Below are 19,099 nucleotides of genomic sequence, written 5' to 3' on the forward strand. Positions count from 1 at the left end.
GATGGTCAGAATCTTTTTCCCAGAGTTGAAATATCTAAAACTAGGAGGCATGCATTAAAGGAGATGTGAGGGGCAAGTTTTTTAAACACAGTGGTAGAAGTCAGAAATGCGCTGCCAGGGGAGGTGTTGGAGGCAGATACGATATGGGCATTTAAAGGACTTTTAGATAATCATGTGACTATGCAAGGAGTAGAGGAAAATGGGCCAAGCGCAGGCAGGAGGGATTAGTTTAATTTGGCATCATATTAAGCACAACATTGTGGGCCTGAGCTGTCCTGTTCTATATTCTATGTTCCTTGAGGACCCTACTTCTTAATCTCCTGCCTAATTCTCTCTTCAGAACCTTGTCCATTTCTCTTCCTATATCATTGGTGCCAACATGTAGAATGCTCTCCTGTTAGTCACACTCCCCTTTGAGAGTATTCTGCACCCTCTCTGAGATGCCCTTGACACTGTCACACAGGGAGGCAACGCATCATTCTGAGGTCTCACCGTAGAAATGTGTCCCTTAGTCCCTTACCTCCATTGATTGCTTGGAATCTGGCACACCTTTCGTTATAGTAGAGCCAGTAGTACCAATAACCTAGCTGTCAGTGCTACATTTCTCTGCCAGTCCATCATCCCCTACGTGTTTCACAGCAGCATACTTGCTTGCGATGGGGATAGCCATGGGAGACTCCTGCACTACCTGCTTACCTCTCCTACCTTTCTCAAAGATAACTCATCTACCTGACTGTATCTGCAGTTTTTCTACTTTCCTGAAACTGCCATCTATCACATTCCCTGGTTCCTGTAAATTCCTCATTGTTTCTAACTGCTGCTGCAATCAATCCATGTGATCCAATAGGATTTGCAACAAAACACACTTTCTGCAGACATGATCATAATTAACATTGAAATTCTCCCTGATCTCCCACATCCAATAGGAAGAGCACATCACTCTACTGAAGACCATCTCTGCACCTTAATTTACAGACCTAGAAAGTAGCACAGTTTTACTGTTCTGGGATAATTTAATATCTATGTTCTAAATTTTTTTAAAAATTAATCGAGACATATCTAAGTAAAACATAATTTAAAAACTCAACCTACTCTATTATAGCTTTGAAAAAGCAATTAAGATTTGTAGGTTTTATAAGTCTTAAGAACAAACACTGAGTTGGTTCAGGATCTGCCAAACCTTCCATTCCCAGCTGAGTAATTCTGATCGTGAGGTCTCTCCAAGGTCAGCCATGAAATTTCATGGTTTTTCCTGGATGGAACGCCAGTTTCCAGAGATGCTTGTACTTTCACAGTCAGTCAGCTGGAAAAGTTCACTGTTTTTTTTTTCTTGACGAACTCTCGTGCCATTCTTCAACTTCCCATATGGTGTCTCCCAAAACTCCTGCTCTCTTTCTTCCTCCCAAATAAAGAATACGTGTTTTTGATTTCTTTTTATTGTTTCAAAATCAAAAACTTATAGAAACAGTGATTACTGCTCCAAGAAATCAAGAAAATCAGCTGCAGCACTGAAAAAACACCTCAGCAGAGGAGTCCCTCTCTCAGCACCGATTCTCAACTGCCCACCATTTTTTCTGGAATCTTTGATGGAGACGGTGTTGAGGGACAAATACTTTCAGCTTGAAATAATACAGGGAGCTTTACTTTCAATTTACTTCCAGTCTGAAAGAGTAGTCATGGCTCTAACTTGTATCTAACTGCATTCTGTCCCTGTCCTGGGAATGTTTGATGGGGACACTGTTGAGAGAACTTGATACCTAACCCCATGCTATACTTGATCTGGGAGTGTTTGATTGGGACAGTGAACAGAGAGCTTTTAATTTCAGTTTATAAAAGTAAAGGTAGCTTTAGAATCTGGAAAGAGACCGTTAGACCCATTGAAATCTGTACCACCAAAAATATACAACTACCTACACTAGTCCCAGTTTCCCGGAATCGCATTTGATGTTGCATGTTTGGGCTGAATGGATATAGACAGACCCTTGTTTGTGATGAAGAGCCAAAAGGACGTGCTGTTTGATTTAATCGATAAGGCTGTGGGGCCTGCACACCTACCTCAAAGTAGCACTAAAACTCATTGCCCACCCTATTTGTGCTGCATGAGATCCTGAAATATGGAAGATTCAGCTTACTATTCACCCGTTCCCTGTCACTAGAACATAGAACATAGAAAAATACAGTGCAGTACAGGCCCTTCGGCCCTCGATGTTGCGCCGACCGAAGCCTACCTAACCTACACTAGCCCAATAACCTCCATATGCTTGTCCAATGCCCGCTTAAATGACCATAAAGAGGGAGAGTCCACCACTGCTACTGGCAGGGCATTCCATGAACTCACAACCCGCTGAATAAAATATCTACCCCTAACATCTGTCCTGTACCTACCACCCCTTAATTTAAAGCTGTGTCCCCTAGTAACAGCTGACTTCATTAGCGGAAAAAGGTTCTCATGGTCAACCCTATCTAAACCCCTAATCATCTTGTACATCTCTATCAAGTCACCCCTAAACCTTCTTTTCTCCAATGAGAACAGCCCCAAGTGCCTCAGCCTTTCCTCAAACGATCTTCCTACCATGCCAGGCAACATCCTGGTAAACCTCTTCTGCACCCGTTCCAGTGCCTCCACATCCTTCCTATAATATGGCGACCAAAACTGCACACAATACTCCAGATGAGGCTGCACCAGAGTCTAATACAACTGCAACATGACCTCAGGACTCCGGAACTCAATTCCTCTACCAATAAAGCCCAATATGCCTTCTTCACAGCACTATTTACCTGGGTGGCAACTTTCAGAGATCTGTGTACATGGACACCAAGATCCCTCTGCTCATCCACACTACCAAGTAGCCTACCACTAGCCCAGTAATCCATCTTCTTGTTACTCCTACCAAAGTGAATGACTTCACACTTAGCTACATTGAACTCCATTTGCCACCTTTCTGCCCGGCTCTGCAACTTATCTATATCCCGCTGTAACCTGCCACATCTTTCTTCGCTGTCCACCACTCCCCCGACTTTCGTATCATCCGCAAACTTGCTCACCCAGCCTTCAAGCCCCTCCTCCAGGTCATTTATAAAAATGACAAACAGCAATGGTCCCAAAACAGATCCTTGTGGAACACCGCGAGTAACTGCACTCCAAGATGAACCTATACCATCAACTACTACCCTCTGTCTCCTTCCAGCCAGCCAATTCCTAATCCAAACCTCTAATGCACCCTCAATTACCTCCGTAGTTTTTGCAGTAGCCTACCATGGGGTACCTTATCAAACGCCTTGCTAAAATCCATATACACCACATCTACTGCTTTACCCTCGTCCACTTCCTTGGTCACCTTCTCAAAGAATTCAATAAGGTTTGTGAGACACGACCTGCCCTTCAAAAAACCATGCTGACTATCCTTGATCACATTATTCCTATCCAGATGTTCATAAATCCTATCCCTTACAATTCTCTCTAAGACTTTGCCCACAACAGAAGTGAGACTCACTGACCTAGGGCTGTCCCTACTCCCCTTCTTGAACAAGGGGACCACATTCGCTATCCTCCAGTCCTCTGGCACTTTTCCTGTAGACAACAACGACATAAAAATCAAGGCCAATGGCTCCACTATCTCCTCCCTAGCTTCCCAGAGGATCCTAGGATAAATGCCATCAGGCCCAGGGGACTTATCTATTTTCATCCTTTCCAGTATTCCCCAGACCTCTTCCCTACGTACCTCAAGGCCATCCATTCTAATCACTTGTGACTCAATATTCACATCAGCAACAACGTCCTGTTCCTGAGTGAATACTGATGAAAAGTATTGATTTAGTGTCTCTCCAATCTCCTCTGCCTCCAAGCACAACTTCCCACTACTATCCTTGACTGGACCGATACCTACCCTAGTCATCCTTTTATTCCTGACATACCTATCGAAAGCCTTAGGGTTTTCCCTAATCCTACCAACCAAGGACTTTTCATGTCCCCTCCTTGCTGCTCTTAGCTCTCTCTTCAGATCGTTCCTGGCTACCTTATAACTCTCAATCGCCCCAACTGAACCTTCACGCCTCATCTTTACATAGGCTGCCCTCTTCCCTTTTACAAGGGATTCCAATTCCTTATTAAACCACGGCTCCCTCACAAGACCCTTTACTCCCTGCCTGACTGGTACATACTTATCAAGAACACCCAATAGCTGCTCCTTGAACGAGCTCCACATATCATTTGTGTCCTTCCCTTGAAGCCTATTTTTCCAATCCACACATCCTAAGTCATGCCTCACCGCATCATAATTTCCCTACCCCCAGCTATAACTCCTGCCCTGCAGTGCACACTTATCCCTCTCCATCACTAGAGTAAAAGTCACCGAGTTGTGGTCACTGTCCCCGAAGTGCTCACCTACCTCCAAGTCTAACACCTGGCCTGGTTCATTACCTCGAACCAAATCCAGTATGGCCTCACCTCTTGTTGGCCTGTCTACATATTGTGTCAGGAAACCCTCCTGCACACATTGGACTAACACCGACCCATCTAACGAACTTGAGCTGTAGCTTTCCCAGTCAATATCTGGGAAGTTAAAGTCCCCCATAACAACCACCCTATTACTTTCACTTTTCTCCTGAATCATCCTTGCAATACTTTCCTCTATGTCTCTCGGACTATTAGGAGGCCTGTAGAAAACTCCTAACAGGGTGACCTCACCTTTCCTATTCCTAACCTCAGCCCAAACCACCTCAGATGGCAAGTCTTCCTCCATCGTCCTTTCCACCACTGTAATACTATCCTTGACAAGCAATGCCACACCTCCCCCTCTTTTACCCCCACCTCTGACTCTACTAAAACATTTAAACCCTGGAACCTGCAATAGCCATTCCTGTCCCTGTTCTACCCACGTCTCTGCAATGGCCACAACATCAAAGTCCCAGGTACCAACCCACGCTGCAAGCTCACCTACCTTATTTCTTATACTTCTGGCATTGAAGTATACACACTTCAAGCCACCTTCCTGTTTACAGGCACCCTCCTTCGAGATCGATGCCATGTTCCTAACCTCCCTACACTCAAGGTCCTGTACCCTAAAGCTACAGTCCAGGTTCCCATGCCCCTGCAGAGTTAGTTTAAACCCTCCCAAAGAGCACTAGCAAACCTCCCCCCAAGGATACTGGTGCCCCTCAGGTTCAGGTGTCGACCATCCTGTTTATAGAGGTCCCACCTTCCCCAGAAAGAACCCCAGTTGTCCAGATACCGGAATCCCTCCCTCCTGCACCATCCCTGTAGCCACGCATTTAACTGTTCTCTCTCCCTATTCCTCGACTCTCTATCACGTGGCACGGGTAACAGACCAGAGATGACAACTCTGTTCGTTCTAGCTCTGAGCTTCCAACCTAGCTCCCTGAAAGCCTGTCTAACATCCTCACCCCTCTTCCTACCTATGTCGTTGGTGCCAACGTGGACCACAATCTGGACTGCTCCCCCTCCCCCTTAAGGACCCGGAAAACACAATCAGAGACATCACGTACCCTTGCACCTGGGGGGCAACATACCAATCGTGAGTCTCTGTCGCCCCCGCAAAACCACCTATCTGTGCCCCTCACTATTGAGTCCCCAATAATTATCGCTCTACCTTTCACCACCCTTCCCTTCTGAGCAACGGGGACAGGCTCCGTGCCAGAGGCCTGAACCTCGTTGTTTACCCCTGGTAAGTCATCCCCCCCACAAGTATCCAAAACGGTATACTTGTTCTTGAGGGGAATGACCGCAGGGGGTCCCTGCACTGGCTGCTTCCTCCCACTCCCCCTCACTGTCACCCATCTCTCTCTAACTTTCGGAGTAACTACTTCCCTAAAGCTCTGATCTATGACCACCTCTGCCTCCCGAATGATCCGCAGTTCATCCAACTCCAGCTCCAGTTCCCTAACACGGTCTTGGAGGAGCTGGAGATGGGTGCACTTCTTGCAAGTGTAATCAGGAGGGACGCTAATGGCTTCTCTCACCTCATACATGTTGCAAGAGGAACATTGCACTGCCTTCGCTGCCATCCCTATAAAAGGTAAACTTTAAAAAGAAAACTGGATCTAAAGAAACAAACAAGCAAAATGTAGCACTTACCTGCTTACCACAACGGGTCGTATTATTAGGTTAGAGGAGGAGGGCGGGTGGGAGGCTCTACCCCTGTAGTGCCTCGGGTTCCTTGCCTGCGCGCTTTTATAGAGAAAAAAAAACCTTCCCAGGCAAGCTAGCGCGACACCAGCTTCCAGGTCCGCTAGGCGTTTAAAAAAAAACTTTAAATTTTAACCGTTTAAAAAAAAAAATAACTGGACTATACCACGACTTAAACTAAACACCATCAGACAGCCATTACCTGCTCCGTCGAGAGAGTGCTCATTACTACTGGTTGTAATGAGCAGCAGTCAGTGAGATTGGGTGAGAAACATTCTACATTCTAGATGTTGGGAATATGACCCGTCCTAGTCCCAAATAGCAATTGTTCATCTCCTTGAATGCTCAAAATGCAACCCTCTCTGTGGCTAATGCTTCCTTCAAGATGTGTTCTGAGCAGGAGAGGAGAAGGTGGAGGGATTCAGGGCGAGAGCTCTGGAGAGGGTTCAGCTGCCACTGGTGGATGAAGGAAATGTAGAGACTCAGGTGACAAACGGGTGGATGAGGGTAAAGCAGTTGATGTGGTGTATATGGATGTCAGTATGGGGTTTGATAAGGTTCCTCACGGTAGGCTATTGCACAAAATACGGAAGCATGGGATTGAGGGTGATTGAGCAGTTGGGATCAGAAATTGGCTAGCTGAAAGAAAATAGAGGGTTGTGGTTGATGGGAAATGTTCATCCTGGAGTTCAGATATGAGTGTTGTACTGCAAGTGCATTGGTTTTGGGTCCACTGTTGTTTGTCATTTTTATAAATGACCTGGATGGGGGTGTAGAAAGATGGGTTAGAAAATTTACAGATGACACTAAAGTTGATGGAGTGCTGAAGGATGTTGCAGGTCACAGAGGGACATAGATAAGCTGCAGAGCTGGGCTGAGAGGTGGCAAATGGAGTTTAATGTGGAAAAGTGTGAGGTGATTCACTTTGGAAGGAGTAACAGGAATACAGACTGCTGGGCAAATGGTAAGATTCTTGGTAGTGTGGATTAGCAGAGATCTCAGTGTCCATGTGCACAGATCTCTGTAAGCTGCCACCCAGGTTGATAGGGTTGTTAAGAAGGTGTACGGTGTGTTAGCTTTTGTTGGTAGAGGGATTGAGTTTCAGAGCCACTAGATCATGCTGCAGCTGTACAAAACTCTGGTGCAGCTGCACTTGGAGTATTGCACACAGTCCTGGTCACTGCATTATATGAAGGATGTGGAAGCATTGGAAAGGGTTCAGAGGAGATTTACTAGGATGTTGCCTCTATGGAGGGAAGGTCTTATGAGGAAAGGCTGAGGGACTTGACGGTGTTTTGTTCGAGAGAAGAAATTTAAGAGGCGACTTAATTGAGTCATACAAGATGATCAGAGGATTAGATAAGATAGATAGTGAGACCTTTTTTCTCAGATGGTGATGGCTAGCATGAGGGGATATAGCTTTAAATTGAGGGGTGATTGATATAGAACGGATGTCAGAAGTAGGTTCTTTACTCAGAGTAGTATGGGCATGGAACGCACTGCCTGCAACAGTAGTAGACTTGCCAACTTTAAGGGCATTTAAATGGTCATTGGATAAATATATGGATGATAATGGAATAGTGTAGGTTAGATGGGCTTCAAATTGGTTTCACAGCTTATGTCTAATTGTACAGAGGGCATTTAAGAGTCAACCACATTGTTAGTGGGTTTGGGGTCACATTTAGGCCAGACCAAGTAAGGATGGCAGATTTCCTTCCCTAAAGGACCTTAATGAACCAGATGGATTTTTCCTGACATTCGGCAATGGTTTTGTGGTCATCATTAGACTCCTAATTCCAGATTTTCATTGAATTCAAATTCCACCATCTGTCATGGTGGGTTTTGAACCTGGGTCCCCAGAACATGTTTTTTTCTTATTTATTTATTTTGTGGGATGTGGGCATTGCGGCTGGCCAGCAGTTATTGCCCGTTTCTAGTTACCCTTTAGGAGATAGTGGTGGGCTACCTTCTTGAACTGCTGCTGTCCACCTGCTATAGGTTAGCCCACAGTACCATAAGGGAGGGAATTCCAGGATTTTGACCCAATTAGAGTGAAGGAACAGTGATATATTTCCATGTCAGGATGGTTCGTTCCCACATATTTGTTACCTTTGCTCGATGGAAGTGGTCATGAATTTGGACTGAATGATCTTAGGTGAATGTCTGCAGTGCATCTTGTAAATAGTAGACACTGCTGTTCCTGTGCTTCAGTGGCAGAGGGATTGGATGCTTGTGGATTTTATACCAATCAAGCAGGCTGCTCTATCGTGGATGGTGTCAAGCTTCTTGAGTGTTGTTGGAGCTGCACTCATCCAGGCAAGTGGGAAGCATCACACTCCTGACTTGTGCCTTCGAAGGTGGACAGGCTGTGTGGAGTCAAGAGGTGATTTGCTTGCTGCAATATTCCTAGCCTCTAACCCTCTCTTGTAGCCACTATGTTTATGTGGTAAGTCCACTGATATTCTGATCAGTGATAACTCCCAGGATGTTAATATGTGGGGGGAGGTTTAGTGACAGTAACATCATTGACTGTCAAGGGGCAATGGTTAGATTATCTCTTATTGGTGATGGCCATAGCCCAGCTTTTGTGTGGTGTGAGTGTTACTTGCTACTTGTCAGCCCAAGCTTGGATATTGTCCAGATCTTGTTGTATTTGAACATGGACTGCTTCAGTATCTGGGAGTCACAAATTGTGCTGATCATGGTGCAATCATCTGCGACCATCCCCACTTCTGACCTTATGATGGGGGGAAGGTCATTGATGGAGCAGCTAAAGACGATTGGGACTAATACGCTACCCTGCAGAGCTATCCTATAGCTGAGATAATAACCTCCAATAATAACGACCATCTTCCTATGTGTCAGGTATAACTCTAACCCCTGGAGAGTGTGCCCCCTGCTACCCATTGATTCCAGTTTTGCTCGGGCTACTTGATGCCACACTCGGTCGAATCCAACCTTCATGTCAAGGGCTGTCACGCTCACCTCTGCTGTTCATCACCTTGTCCCTTCTCCCTTTATTGGCCCCACTTTGCAAATCTCTAGCCCAATTCATAGGGATAGGCCACTCAGCCCCTCCAGCTTGCTTTGCCGTTTTCGATCATTGCCGATCACCTCCCTTAATGCCATATTCCTCCATTATTCTGAGCTCCTTAGGATCCAAGAGGAGGCAATGGCCTCATGGTATTATCACTGGGCTGTTAATCCAGAGACTAGGGCACTCGGCCTCCAGCTGTCAGCCCTGACATCATTTTGGCAATAATACTGAAATTTGTGCTCCAGAGCCTGCCACTCCCCGAGCCAAGCTGCTCCCGTACAGTTATAACACTGGCACCTACCTGACAATGTGGAAAATTGGGAGAGAGTGAGGACTGCAGATGCTGGAGATCAGAGTTGAGAGCATGGTGTTGGAAAACCACAGCAGGTCAGGCAGCATCCAAGGAGCAGGAGAATGGACATTTCGGGCATAAGCCCTTCATTAGGAATGAGGCTTGTGGGTCGGGGGGTGCTGGGAGATAAATGGGAGGGGGGAGCTGAAGGGAAGGTAGCTGGGAATGCAATAGGTAGATGAAGTTGGGTGGGAAGGTGATAGGTGGGAAAGACGATGGACAGGTCAAGAGGGTTTTGCTGAGTTGGAGGCTTGGGACTGGGATAAGGTGGGTGGTGGGGAAATAAGGAAACTGGCGGGGGGGGGAATTTAAAAGGGACCTGAGGGGCAACTTTTATCACGCAGAGGGTGGTGCATGTACGGAATGAGCTGCCAGAGGAAGGAGTGGAGGCTGGTACAATTAAAATGTTTAAAAGGTATCTGGATGGTATATGAATAGGAAGGGTTTAGAGGGATGTGGGCCAAGTGCTGGCAAATGGGACTAGATTAGATTAGATTAGGATATCTGGTCAGCATGGATGAGTTGGACTGAAGGGTCTGTTTCCCTGCTGTACATTTCTGTGACTCCATGATTCTAATACGATCGTAGCTGATCGTCTAGTTCAGTACCCTGTTTCTGCTTTATCCTCATACCCTTTCATCCCTTTAGCCCTAAGAACTATATCCAACTCCTTGAAAGCTTTGGATTCAACTGCTTTTTGTGGCAGAGCACACAGGTTACCATTTTCTGGGTGTAGAAATTTCTCCTCATCTCAGTCTAATATGGCCTACCTTAGGCCGTGTCCCCTGGGTTTGGACTCCCCAGTCATCAGGGATATCCTTCCTGGATTTATCCTGTCTGGTCCTGTTCAAATTTCATTGGTTTCTATGAGATTCCCCCTCCCATTCTTCTAAATTCCAGTGAATATAATCCTAACCAGTCCAGTCTTTGTTCATACATCAGTCCTGCCGTTCTGGGAATCAGTCTGGGAAATGTCCTTTATAGCCAGAAAATCCTTCCTCAGATAAGGAAACTCAAAACTGCGCATGGCATAGTTTCGCCAACACAATTGCTGCTACACATTTCTGCTCCTTACTCCTTCCTATTTGTATTCCTGCATTCCTATTTTTGCTTCAAAAGTGGATATCTCACACTTATCGACATTATACTTCATCTGCCATATGCGCACTCACACAACTTGTCCAAATCACACTGATGCATTTCATCAACTGCCTTACAGTTCACTCTCCCACCCAGTTTTGTGCCATCTGCAAACTTTGAGATATCATATTTAATTTCCTCATCAAAATCAGTAATATAAATCATAGAAAGCTGGAGTCCTAGCACTAATTCCTGCTGAATGAGGATAGAAATGTAAAGATTGGGTTCCAGACTTCCCCTAAAATGTCCCTGAATATCACTGGTTAGCCAGCTAGGGTGCAGGAGAGAGACAGCAGGCAGAAGCTTAGTGGAACCTTATGCTTGGATAGATAAGAACAAATTAATGGAGGAGTTAAATGAAGCTAGAACAATTTGCCTAGCTTGTACCAGAGGGAGTATCTGCAGCAATACTTTCACCCTGAATGGCAATTCTGGGGTTTGGAACTTATCAAGCTGAGAAAGTAAACCCTTAGAAGTTAAGAATCAGTTTGGATTGATTTGGGGAGAATTTGATACGTGCCCATGAAGAGTGTTTTTTTCAGTTATAATAGAAAGGGAAGACAGTGTATTCAGTGGTTTCCCACAAAGGTAGTGGTTACTGGGAAATAGGAACAGGAATAGGCCATACCATCCTGTTTAATGTGATCATGGCTGATCTGTAGTCATGTAGGCCTTTGGCCCATATCCCTTAACACCTGTGCTGAATAAAACTTTATCTATGTCAGATTTAAAATTAACAACCAATTAACATCAAGTACTGTTTGTGGAAGGAAGTTCCAATCATCTTCCAAACTTTTATGTGTAGAAATACGTCCGAACATCTCTCCTGAACAGTCTGGCCCGAATTCGCAGGCTATGCCCCCTGTTCGAGAATCTTATACCAGCGGAAATAGTTACCTTTATTTAACCTGCATTTTCCTGTTAATGTCTTGAAGATTTTACTCAGATCACCCCTTATTATTCTAATTCTAGATCATATCGGCCTAATTTGTATAATCTTCCTTCTTGACCTCTAAAAATTAGGTATCATTCTTGCAAACTGACTTTTTTAGATTAGATTAGATTCCCTACAGTGTGGAAACAGGCCCTTCGGCCCAACCAGTCCACACTGACCCTCCGAAGAGTAACCCACCCAGACCCATTTCCCTCTGACTAATGCACCTAGCACTATGGGCAATTTAGCATGGCCAGTTCACCTGACCTGCACAGCCTGAGGCTGTGGGAGGAAACCGGAGCACTCGGAAGAAACCCGCACAGACACAGGGAGATCGTGCAAACTCCACACAGACAGTCACCCAAGGCTAGAATTGAACCTGGGACCCTGGTGCTGTGAGGCAGCAGTGCTAACCACTGAGCCATACTCCCTTCAAAGCAAATGTATCCTTTCCAAAGCGTAATAAAGGTAGTTGTGCCTATAATGCCATAAGTATATTCCAGTGAAACCTCACTGAATAGAAAATCGTTTAATACGAGTAAGGGGGCCAATGGAAAAAGTGGGGTTATGGGCAGACCAACAAAAACTATCACTCACAATCGCTCAGAAATCACTCAAACGTGTAACACAAAGTAAGGCACAGCTTGAATGAAGGTTGAAATTATATTTATTAATGAAACAAAAGTAAATTTAACACAATACATTAAAAAAAAAGTAAGGAAGCTGCTGTCTGTACAGTACCTCTCGCAGAAAGCTGCTCTGTCGGCAGCTGAAATCAGCACGTTCACCAAATGGCACGAAAACTGGCGCTGACATGGCGCACGCACAGAATGGCGCGGAGAGTTTGGGCACAGACATTGGCACGCGCAGAACAAAGCATGCGAATTGATCCACACTGGAATTGCACTATTGCCAACGGAGGTAAGTGTTCTTGAAAATACCGTTCCCTAATCCTTCCAGCGATGTTATATCCAAATTGTGCTGACGAAATGTGCATGATCTCAGAACTACCCGTATTCCAAGTGGGGTTTAACCAGGGTTTTGCACAACTGCAGCATAACTTCTGATTCCCTGTACTCCAGTCTACTCGCTATAAAGGCTGGCATTCCATTAATCAACTCATTGTTTTCGGAGTTGATAAAGCATGTGCTGGATAAGGAATAGCAGGTCAGGCAGCATCTGAGGAACAGGAGACCGTTATCAATTCTGATTTCTCCAGCATCTGCAGTCCTCATTGTCTTTTAATCTCTCAATTATCTTCTGCACTGGTTTGTAATGTTTTAAAGATCAATACACCTGAACTTTCGCATTTCTTTGGCTATCCAAATGTATTTAACTTCATACCATTGAGAAAGTACCCTGATGGTTCTATTGGTCCAAAATGGAAAACCTTCCACATATAGAGTCATACATAACGGAAACAAACCCTTCAGTCCAACCCTTCCATGCCGACCAGGTTTCCTGAACTGAACTAGTCCCATTTGCCACATCCCATTAAAGGTTTCCTGTCCATGGACCTGTTCAAACATCTTTTAAATGTTGTAATTGTACTCACTGCTCCTACATCCTCTGCAATTCATTCCATAATCACACCACACTCTGTGTGAAAAAGCCACCCCTCAGGTCACTCTTTCCCCTCTCACCTTAAACCTATGCCCTCTAGTTTTGGACTCCCCTACCCTGGGGAAAAGACCATGGCAATTCACCTTAAGAACCTTTCTAAGGTCACCCTCCAGCCTTCTATGCTCCAAGGGAGCCTACCCACTTTCTCCTTACAACTCAAACCTTTCAGTCTCAGTAACATCCTTGTAAATTATTTTTTAACACCCTTTCCACTTTAATAACATCCTTCCTGTTGCAAGGCAACCAGCATTGCACATGGTCCTCCAAATGTGGTCTCACTAATGTTTTGTAGAGTTGTAAAATGACATTCCAACTCCCAAACTCAGTGCTCTGAACCGAATGAAGGCAAGCATGCTAATTATCGTCTTCACCACCCTGTGACAGCACTTTCAAGGAGCTATGAACCTGAACCCCTAAATCTATTTGTTTGACAACACTCCCAGGGCCCTACCATTAACTGTGTAAGTCCTGCCCTGGTTTGTCTTACCTAAATGCAACACCCCTGTCAAATAACCTTCACTTGTTCTCTATGCCACCAAATTTGATATAATCTGCAAATTTACTTACCTTGCCTCCTATACTCTCATTTATATAAATGATGAACAACATTGGACCCAGCACCAATCTTTGTGACACACCACTGTTCACAGGCCTCCAGTCTGAATAACAACCTTGATCACCACCCTCTGTCTCCTACTATCAAGCCAATTTTGTATCTAGTTGGCTGCCATGTTATGTAATCTTACCAACCAGCCTACCATTGGAACCTTGTTGAACACCTTGCTAACGTCCATGTAGACAACGTCTATTGCTCTGCCTTCATCTATCCTCTTGGTGACCCCTTCAAAAAACGTAATCAAATTTGTAAGATACGATTTCCCACACACACAACTATGCTGATCGTTCTTAATCATTCCATTCTTTTCAAAATGTATATAGATCCTGTCTCTCAGAATCCCCTCCAACAACTTACCCATCAATAATGTGGGTTCACCAATCTATACTTCCCTGGCTTTTCCTTGCAGCCCTTCTTAACTACTGGCACAACATTTGCCACCCTCCATCTGCCTCAGCTTTGCCCAGTCACTTCTCTATCAATATCCATTTGTAATTTTATCCTACCCGAAACTTGAAAGGGTCCAGAAAAGATTTACAAGGATGTTGCCAGGTTTGGAGGGTTTGAGTTACAGGGAAAGGCTGAACAGGCTGGGGCAGTTTTCCCTGGAGTGTTGGAAGCTGAGGGGTGACCTTATAGAGGTTTATAAAATCACGAGGTGCATGGATAGGATAAATAGACTCTCCCTGGAGTGGGAGAGTCCAGAGGGCATAGGTTTAGGCTGAGAGGTGAAAGATTTAAAAGGGAGCGAAGGGGCAACAGACGGTGGTGTATATATGGAATGAGCTGCCAGAGGATGTGGTGGAGGTTGGTACAATTACAACATTTAAGAGGCATCTGGATGGGTAGATGAATAGGAAGGGTTTGGAGGGATATGGGCCGGGTGCTGGCAGGTGGGACTAGATTGGGTTGGGATATCTGGTCGGCATGGACGGGTTAGACCGAAGGGTCTGTTTCCATGCTGTACATCTCTATGACTCTACACTATCTACAATGCCACCTAATTCTGCGTCATCAGCATCAGAATTTAGATATGTGACTTTCCATTCCATTATACAAGTTTCTTTATAAATAATTTGAATAATCGAAGTCCTGATACAGATCTTTGTGAGACATCACTGGTCACATCCTGCCAATTTGAATACCTACCCATTATCCCTACTTTCTGTCACCTGCCACTCAACCAATTTCCCAGCCATGTCAGTAATTTGCCTTCAATTCCATGGGCCTCGAACCTGGCTAGCAGTCTTTTATATGGGATTTTATCAAATGTCTACTGGAAGTCCATATCAATAACATTCACAGACATTCCCATGTCCACTATGTTAAGTCATCTCTCCAAAACATTTCATAAGGTTGGTTCAGGCATGACCTACCTGTCATGAATCCATGCTGGCTGTACTCAATCATGCTTTTTTTTAAAACAGTAAATGTCTTATATCATGATTCACATCAAGCCCTGCTTTTCCCAGCATGTTCAGACAAAGTTAAAGACTTTAAAGTAAATTCATAAAATTCTCCAATTTACTTGACATTCAGACTCAGCTCAGTGGAAAGCATGGCCCAGGTTTCTTAACAAGAATGACAATTTATTACAGCAATTAAGATAAATGGTTACAAACTGTCAGCATATAATACTATAAATTAAAACTTTAATACCCCATATAGTCTCCCTGACACACACAGAAACACGGATAGAGACAAACTAGGAAAGTAATTCCATAGCATTTGTTCACAAAATGAGTTGGTTGGTTCCTGCTGTTAAATAAGGATTTTTTCCCCTCAGTCTTCCTCTTCCAAATGCTTCCACAGGTTTGCAAGAGGTCCATTTATGAAAGGTCTCTGACTTATCAATTAGAAGTCACAGCTTACAGCAACTGCTGAAGAAAAGGTAGGATTTGGGTGGGATGCTCTTCAGAGGACTTGTTGGGCCAAATAGCCTGTTTCCACACTGGAGGGAGTCTATGAAATTAAAGCATCCTTAAATCAGGGAAAAAAAAATTCACTCATGGGATGTGGGTATCGTTAGCAAGGCCAGCATTTATTGTCCATCTCTAATTGCCGGTGATGAGTTGCTATTTGAACCTCAGCAGTCCTTGAGGTGTAGAGACACTCACAATGTTGTAAGGGAGGCAGATTCAGGATTTTGACCCAGTGACACTGAATGAATGGTAATATATTTCCAAGTCAGGATGGTGAGTGACTCAGACAGGAACTTGCAGGTAGTGATCATCCCATGTGTCTGTTGCTCTTGTCTTTCTAAGTGTTAAAGGCCATGAAAGGTGCTATGAAGGGAACTTTGGTGAGTCAATCTGTGAATGCTCAGAGTGTGGTTAATAAGATTGAGGAGTTACAGGCACAGCATGCCATGTGGAAATATGCTATTGTGGCTATAACTGAGATTCTCCTCAAGGAAGTGCAGGCCAAGTTAAATATTCCTAGATACAAGGTGTACAAGAAAGATAGGAAAAAGATAGCAATATTGATTAAGCAGAGCATTGCAGTATTGGAGAAAGAGGATGTCCTAAAGCAAAGGAACGAAAAAGTTGCAGTCACATTGGTCAGTGTATTCCATGTACCACCAGCTAGTGGGTGGCACAGTGACTCCGTGGTTAGCACTATTGCCTCACAGCACCAGAGACCCGGGTTCGATTCCAGCCTCGGGCGACTGACTGTGTGGAGTTTGCACATTCTCCCCGTGTCTGCGCGGGTTTCCTCCGGGTGCTCCGGTTTCCTCCCACAATCCAAAGATGTGCAGGTCATGTGAATTGGCCATGCTAAATTGCCCATAGTGTTAGGTGTATTAGTCAAGGGTAAATATAGGATAGGGGAATGGATCTGGATGGGTTACTCTTCGGAGGGGAGAAAGTGAGGACTGCAGATGCTGGAGATCAGAGTTGAAAATGTGTTGCTGGAAAAGTGCAGCAGGTCAGGCAGCATCCAAGGAACAGGAGAATCGACATTTCGGGCATCAGCCCTTCTTCAGGAATGGGGCGGGGCTTCTTCGCCCTCCTCTGACCCATCTCTACAACTAGGGTGGGCCCATTCTACTCCCCCCTCTGCGGTCAGTCCTGATCAGGTTCGCAGTAGTGTAAAGGATAGGGAGGTACAATTGTCCTTGTGTTCTACAGCAGTGTGTGTCCAGTCCAGCAGAAGGTACTGCTAGACCTAGTTGCTGAGGTGGGCCAAGTAAATCAAAGGACAGTGGTGACCTAGGGTGCTGAATCTAGATAAAGGGAACAATGAGATTATGAGGTATGAATTGGCAAACTGAGATTGGGGAAATCTTCCTAGAAGTGGATATGCATTAGTCCATATTTAAACAGCATTAAAATCATTACACATTCTCATCTGTCACAAAACTGAAGGAGGAGAGATGGTGCAACCATGGCTAACAAACAAAAGTGATGTATTAGATCCAAAGGGGGAATACTTGGAAAGATTAGCAAAGATAAAGTGTCAGAAATCACAGAAATTCTAACAAAGAAATAGCAGAAAAATTAGACACACATTCCAGTTTTATTTTCACAAACACAGGCACAAGTAACCTTCCAGAAATGTTAGGGACGGTTTAGTGAGAGGGTTGAATTGAGAACGATCAGTATTGGTAAGAGAATGGTTCTGGGGAAATGAATGGGGTTAAAGTCTGATCATTCTGATCCACCCCGCGCAGCCACCAGAGGGCGCCATCAGCACCAACACCGCCCTCTTCTCCACTGCGCACGCGCTGTCAGCACCAACGCCCCCTCTTCTCCACTGCGCATGCGCCGTCCGGCGGGTTGTGTGTATCCGCTGCTCACCTGCCCCGCCCCCTGTTTCCGCTTCCCGTGTCATGGCGGACGGGCCGGGAAAAGCCGCTATCCAGGCTGTGTTCCGGCGTCTGCGGGCTTCGCAGACCAACAAGGTGGGAGGGGAGAGGAGGAGGGAGCGCCGCGGTGGCATTCTCGACTCTGTTACCGGACTGAAGCCGCGATTCCGTGTTGAGTCTCCGGTTTGGCCCAGGGTCCGTCTACTGGTGTCCGTTATATGGCACCCCCCCGTCACCCGCCGTTGGTACAGTCCCCCCCTGGTTCTGCACTGCCCCGGGCTGAACCATCACTGACCGCAGAGGGGGGGACTGGAATAGGCCCACCCTAGTGCGAGAGATGGGTCAGGAGAGGGCGAAGAAGCCCCGCCCCAGCAGCTGATTGGATGGATCTCCCATAGCCCTGCCCATTGACAAGGGCCCTTAGCCCAGCTGAGCCCTGCCCTAGCCTCTGAGTCTGACCTCTGACCTCGCCTTTTGGTCTGACCCTCCCCTAGCCTCTGAGTCTGACCTCTGACCTCGCCTTTTGGTCTGACCCCTGCCTGACCCTCCCCTAGCCTCTGAGTCTGACCCTCATGGCCCCTCTGTCTGACCATGTCACCACCTGTTTGATGTCTGCCTGACCTCCCTCACTCCCAGCCCCCTTGTCTGACCCCCTCTTCACCCCTCAGTCTGACTCTTCTCGCAACCTTACCCCATCTGACCCAGGGCAGACCCTGGCCAACTGCTGACCCATTGGGCCTGACACCAGTCTGATCATTTCCTGATTTCAGCTCTCCTCCATTTGACTGATCCTGGTCTGTCATTCCCCTTCCTTGACTAATCTCCTCTGAGTCTCCTTTTTCCCCTCAGTCTGACCTCTCTGATGTCCAGGGGTGATTTTGAGCTGTCCTCACAATGTATGCTCTCATTCTCCTTGTTGATTTTCTTTGTTCTTTGTGCAGAGCTGCTTTGATTGTGGTGCCAAGAATCCCAGCTGGGCCAGTGTCACCTATGGAATTTTCCTGTGCATTGATTGTTCTGGAATCCATCGCTCACTGGGGGTTCACCTAAGTTTTATCAGGTAGGGGCACAGAATGGTCTTAGAGGGAGTCTCATCAAGGCCAAGAGGCAAATAGAGCCACTGTACAAAGAAAAGTTAGGATTAACAAAATAGGTAAGCCTTAATGCATTGTACCTTAACGCACAATGTATTTGGAATTACATGTATTAACTAATCGTGCAAATCAGGGAAAATAGATATAATTTCATAGCCATTATAGTTAAAAGGAGATCAAAACTGGGAACTATTTCAGTCAGGCCTTCGATAAGGTTCCTTATGGTTGGCTGCTCTGGAAGGTTAGATCGCATGGAATCAAGGGGGAGCTGGCAAATCGGATACACAGTTGGCTTGATGGTAGGAAGCAGAGGGTAATAGTGGGAGAATGCTTGTTGGACTGGAGGCCTG

General features: G+C 45.5%; 1 protein-coding gene and 1 long non-coding RNA gene across 3 annotated transcripts in view; one reads left to right on the forward strand and one right to left on the reverse strand.

The window, feature by feature from the left end:
• Positions 1–19,099, reverse strand: part of LOC140493468 (uncharacterized) — a 724,813-nt gene that overhangs the window by 416,816 nt on the left and 288,898 nt on the right. The window lies entirely within an intron of this gene.
• Positions 17,660–19,099, forward strand: part of LOC140493463 (ADP-ribosylation factor GTPase-activating protein 2-like) — a 61,466-nt gene continuing 60,026 nt past the window's right edge. For both annotated transcript variants that reach the window (XM_072591921.1, XM_072591922.1), the window contains exons 1-2: positions 17,660–17,751; positions 18,597–18,715. In XM_072591921.1, coding sequence (XP_072448022.1) covers positions 17,680–17,751; positions 18,597–18,715 — 191 coding nt within the window. In that variant the 5' untranslated portion in view covers positions 17,660–17,679. The remainder of the gene's footprint in view (positions 17,752–18,596; positions 18,716–19,099) is intronic.

Source organism: Chiloscyllium punctatum, chromosome 22 (assembly GCF_047496795.1).
Source record: "Chiloscyllium punctatum isolate Juve2018m chromosome 22, sChiPun1.3, whole genome shotgun sequence".
In the NCBI taxonomy this organism is placed as follows: domain Eukaryota; kingdom Metazoa; phylum Chordata; class Chondrichthyes; order Orectolobiformes; family Hemiscylliidae; genus Chiloscyllium; species Chiloscyllium punctatum.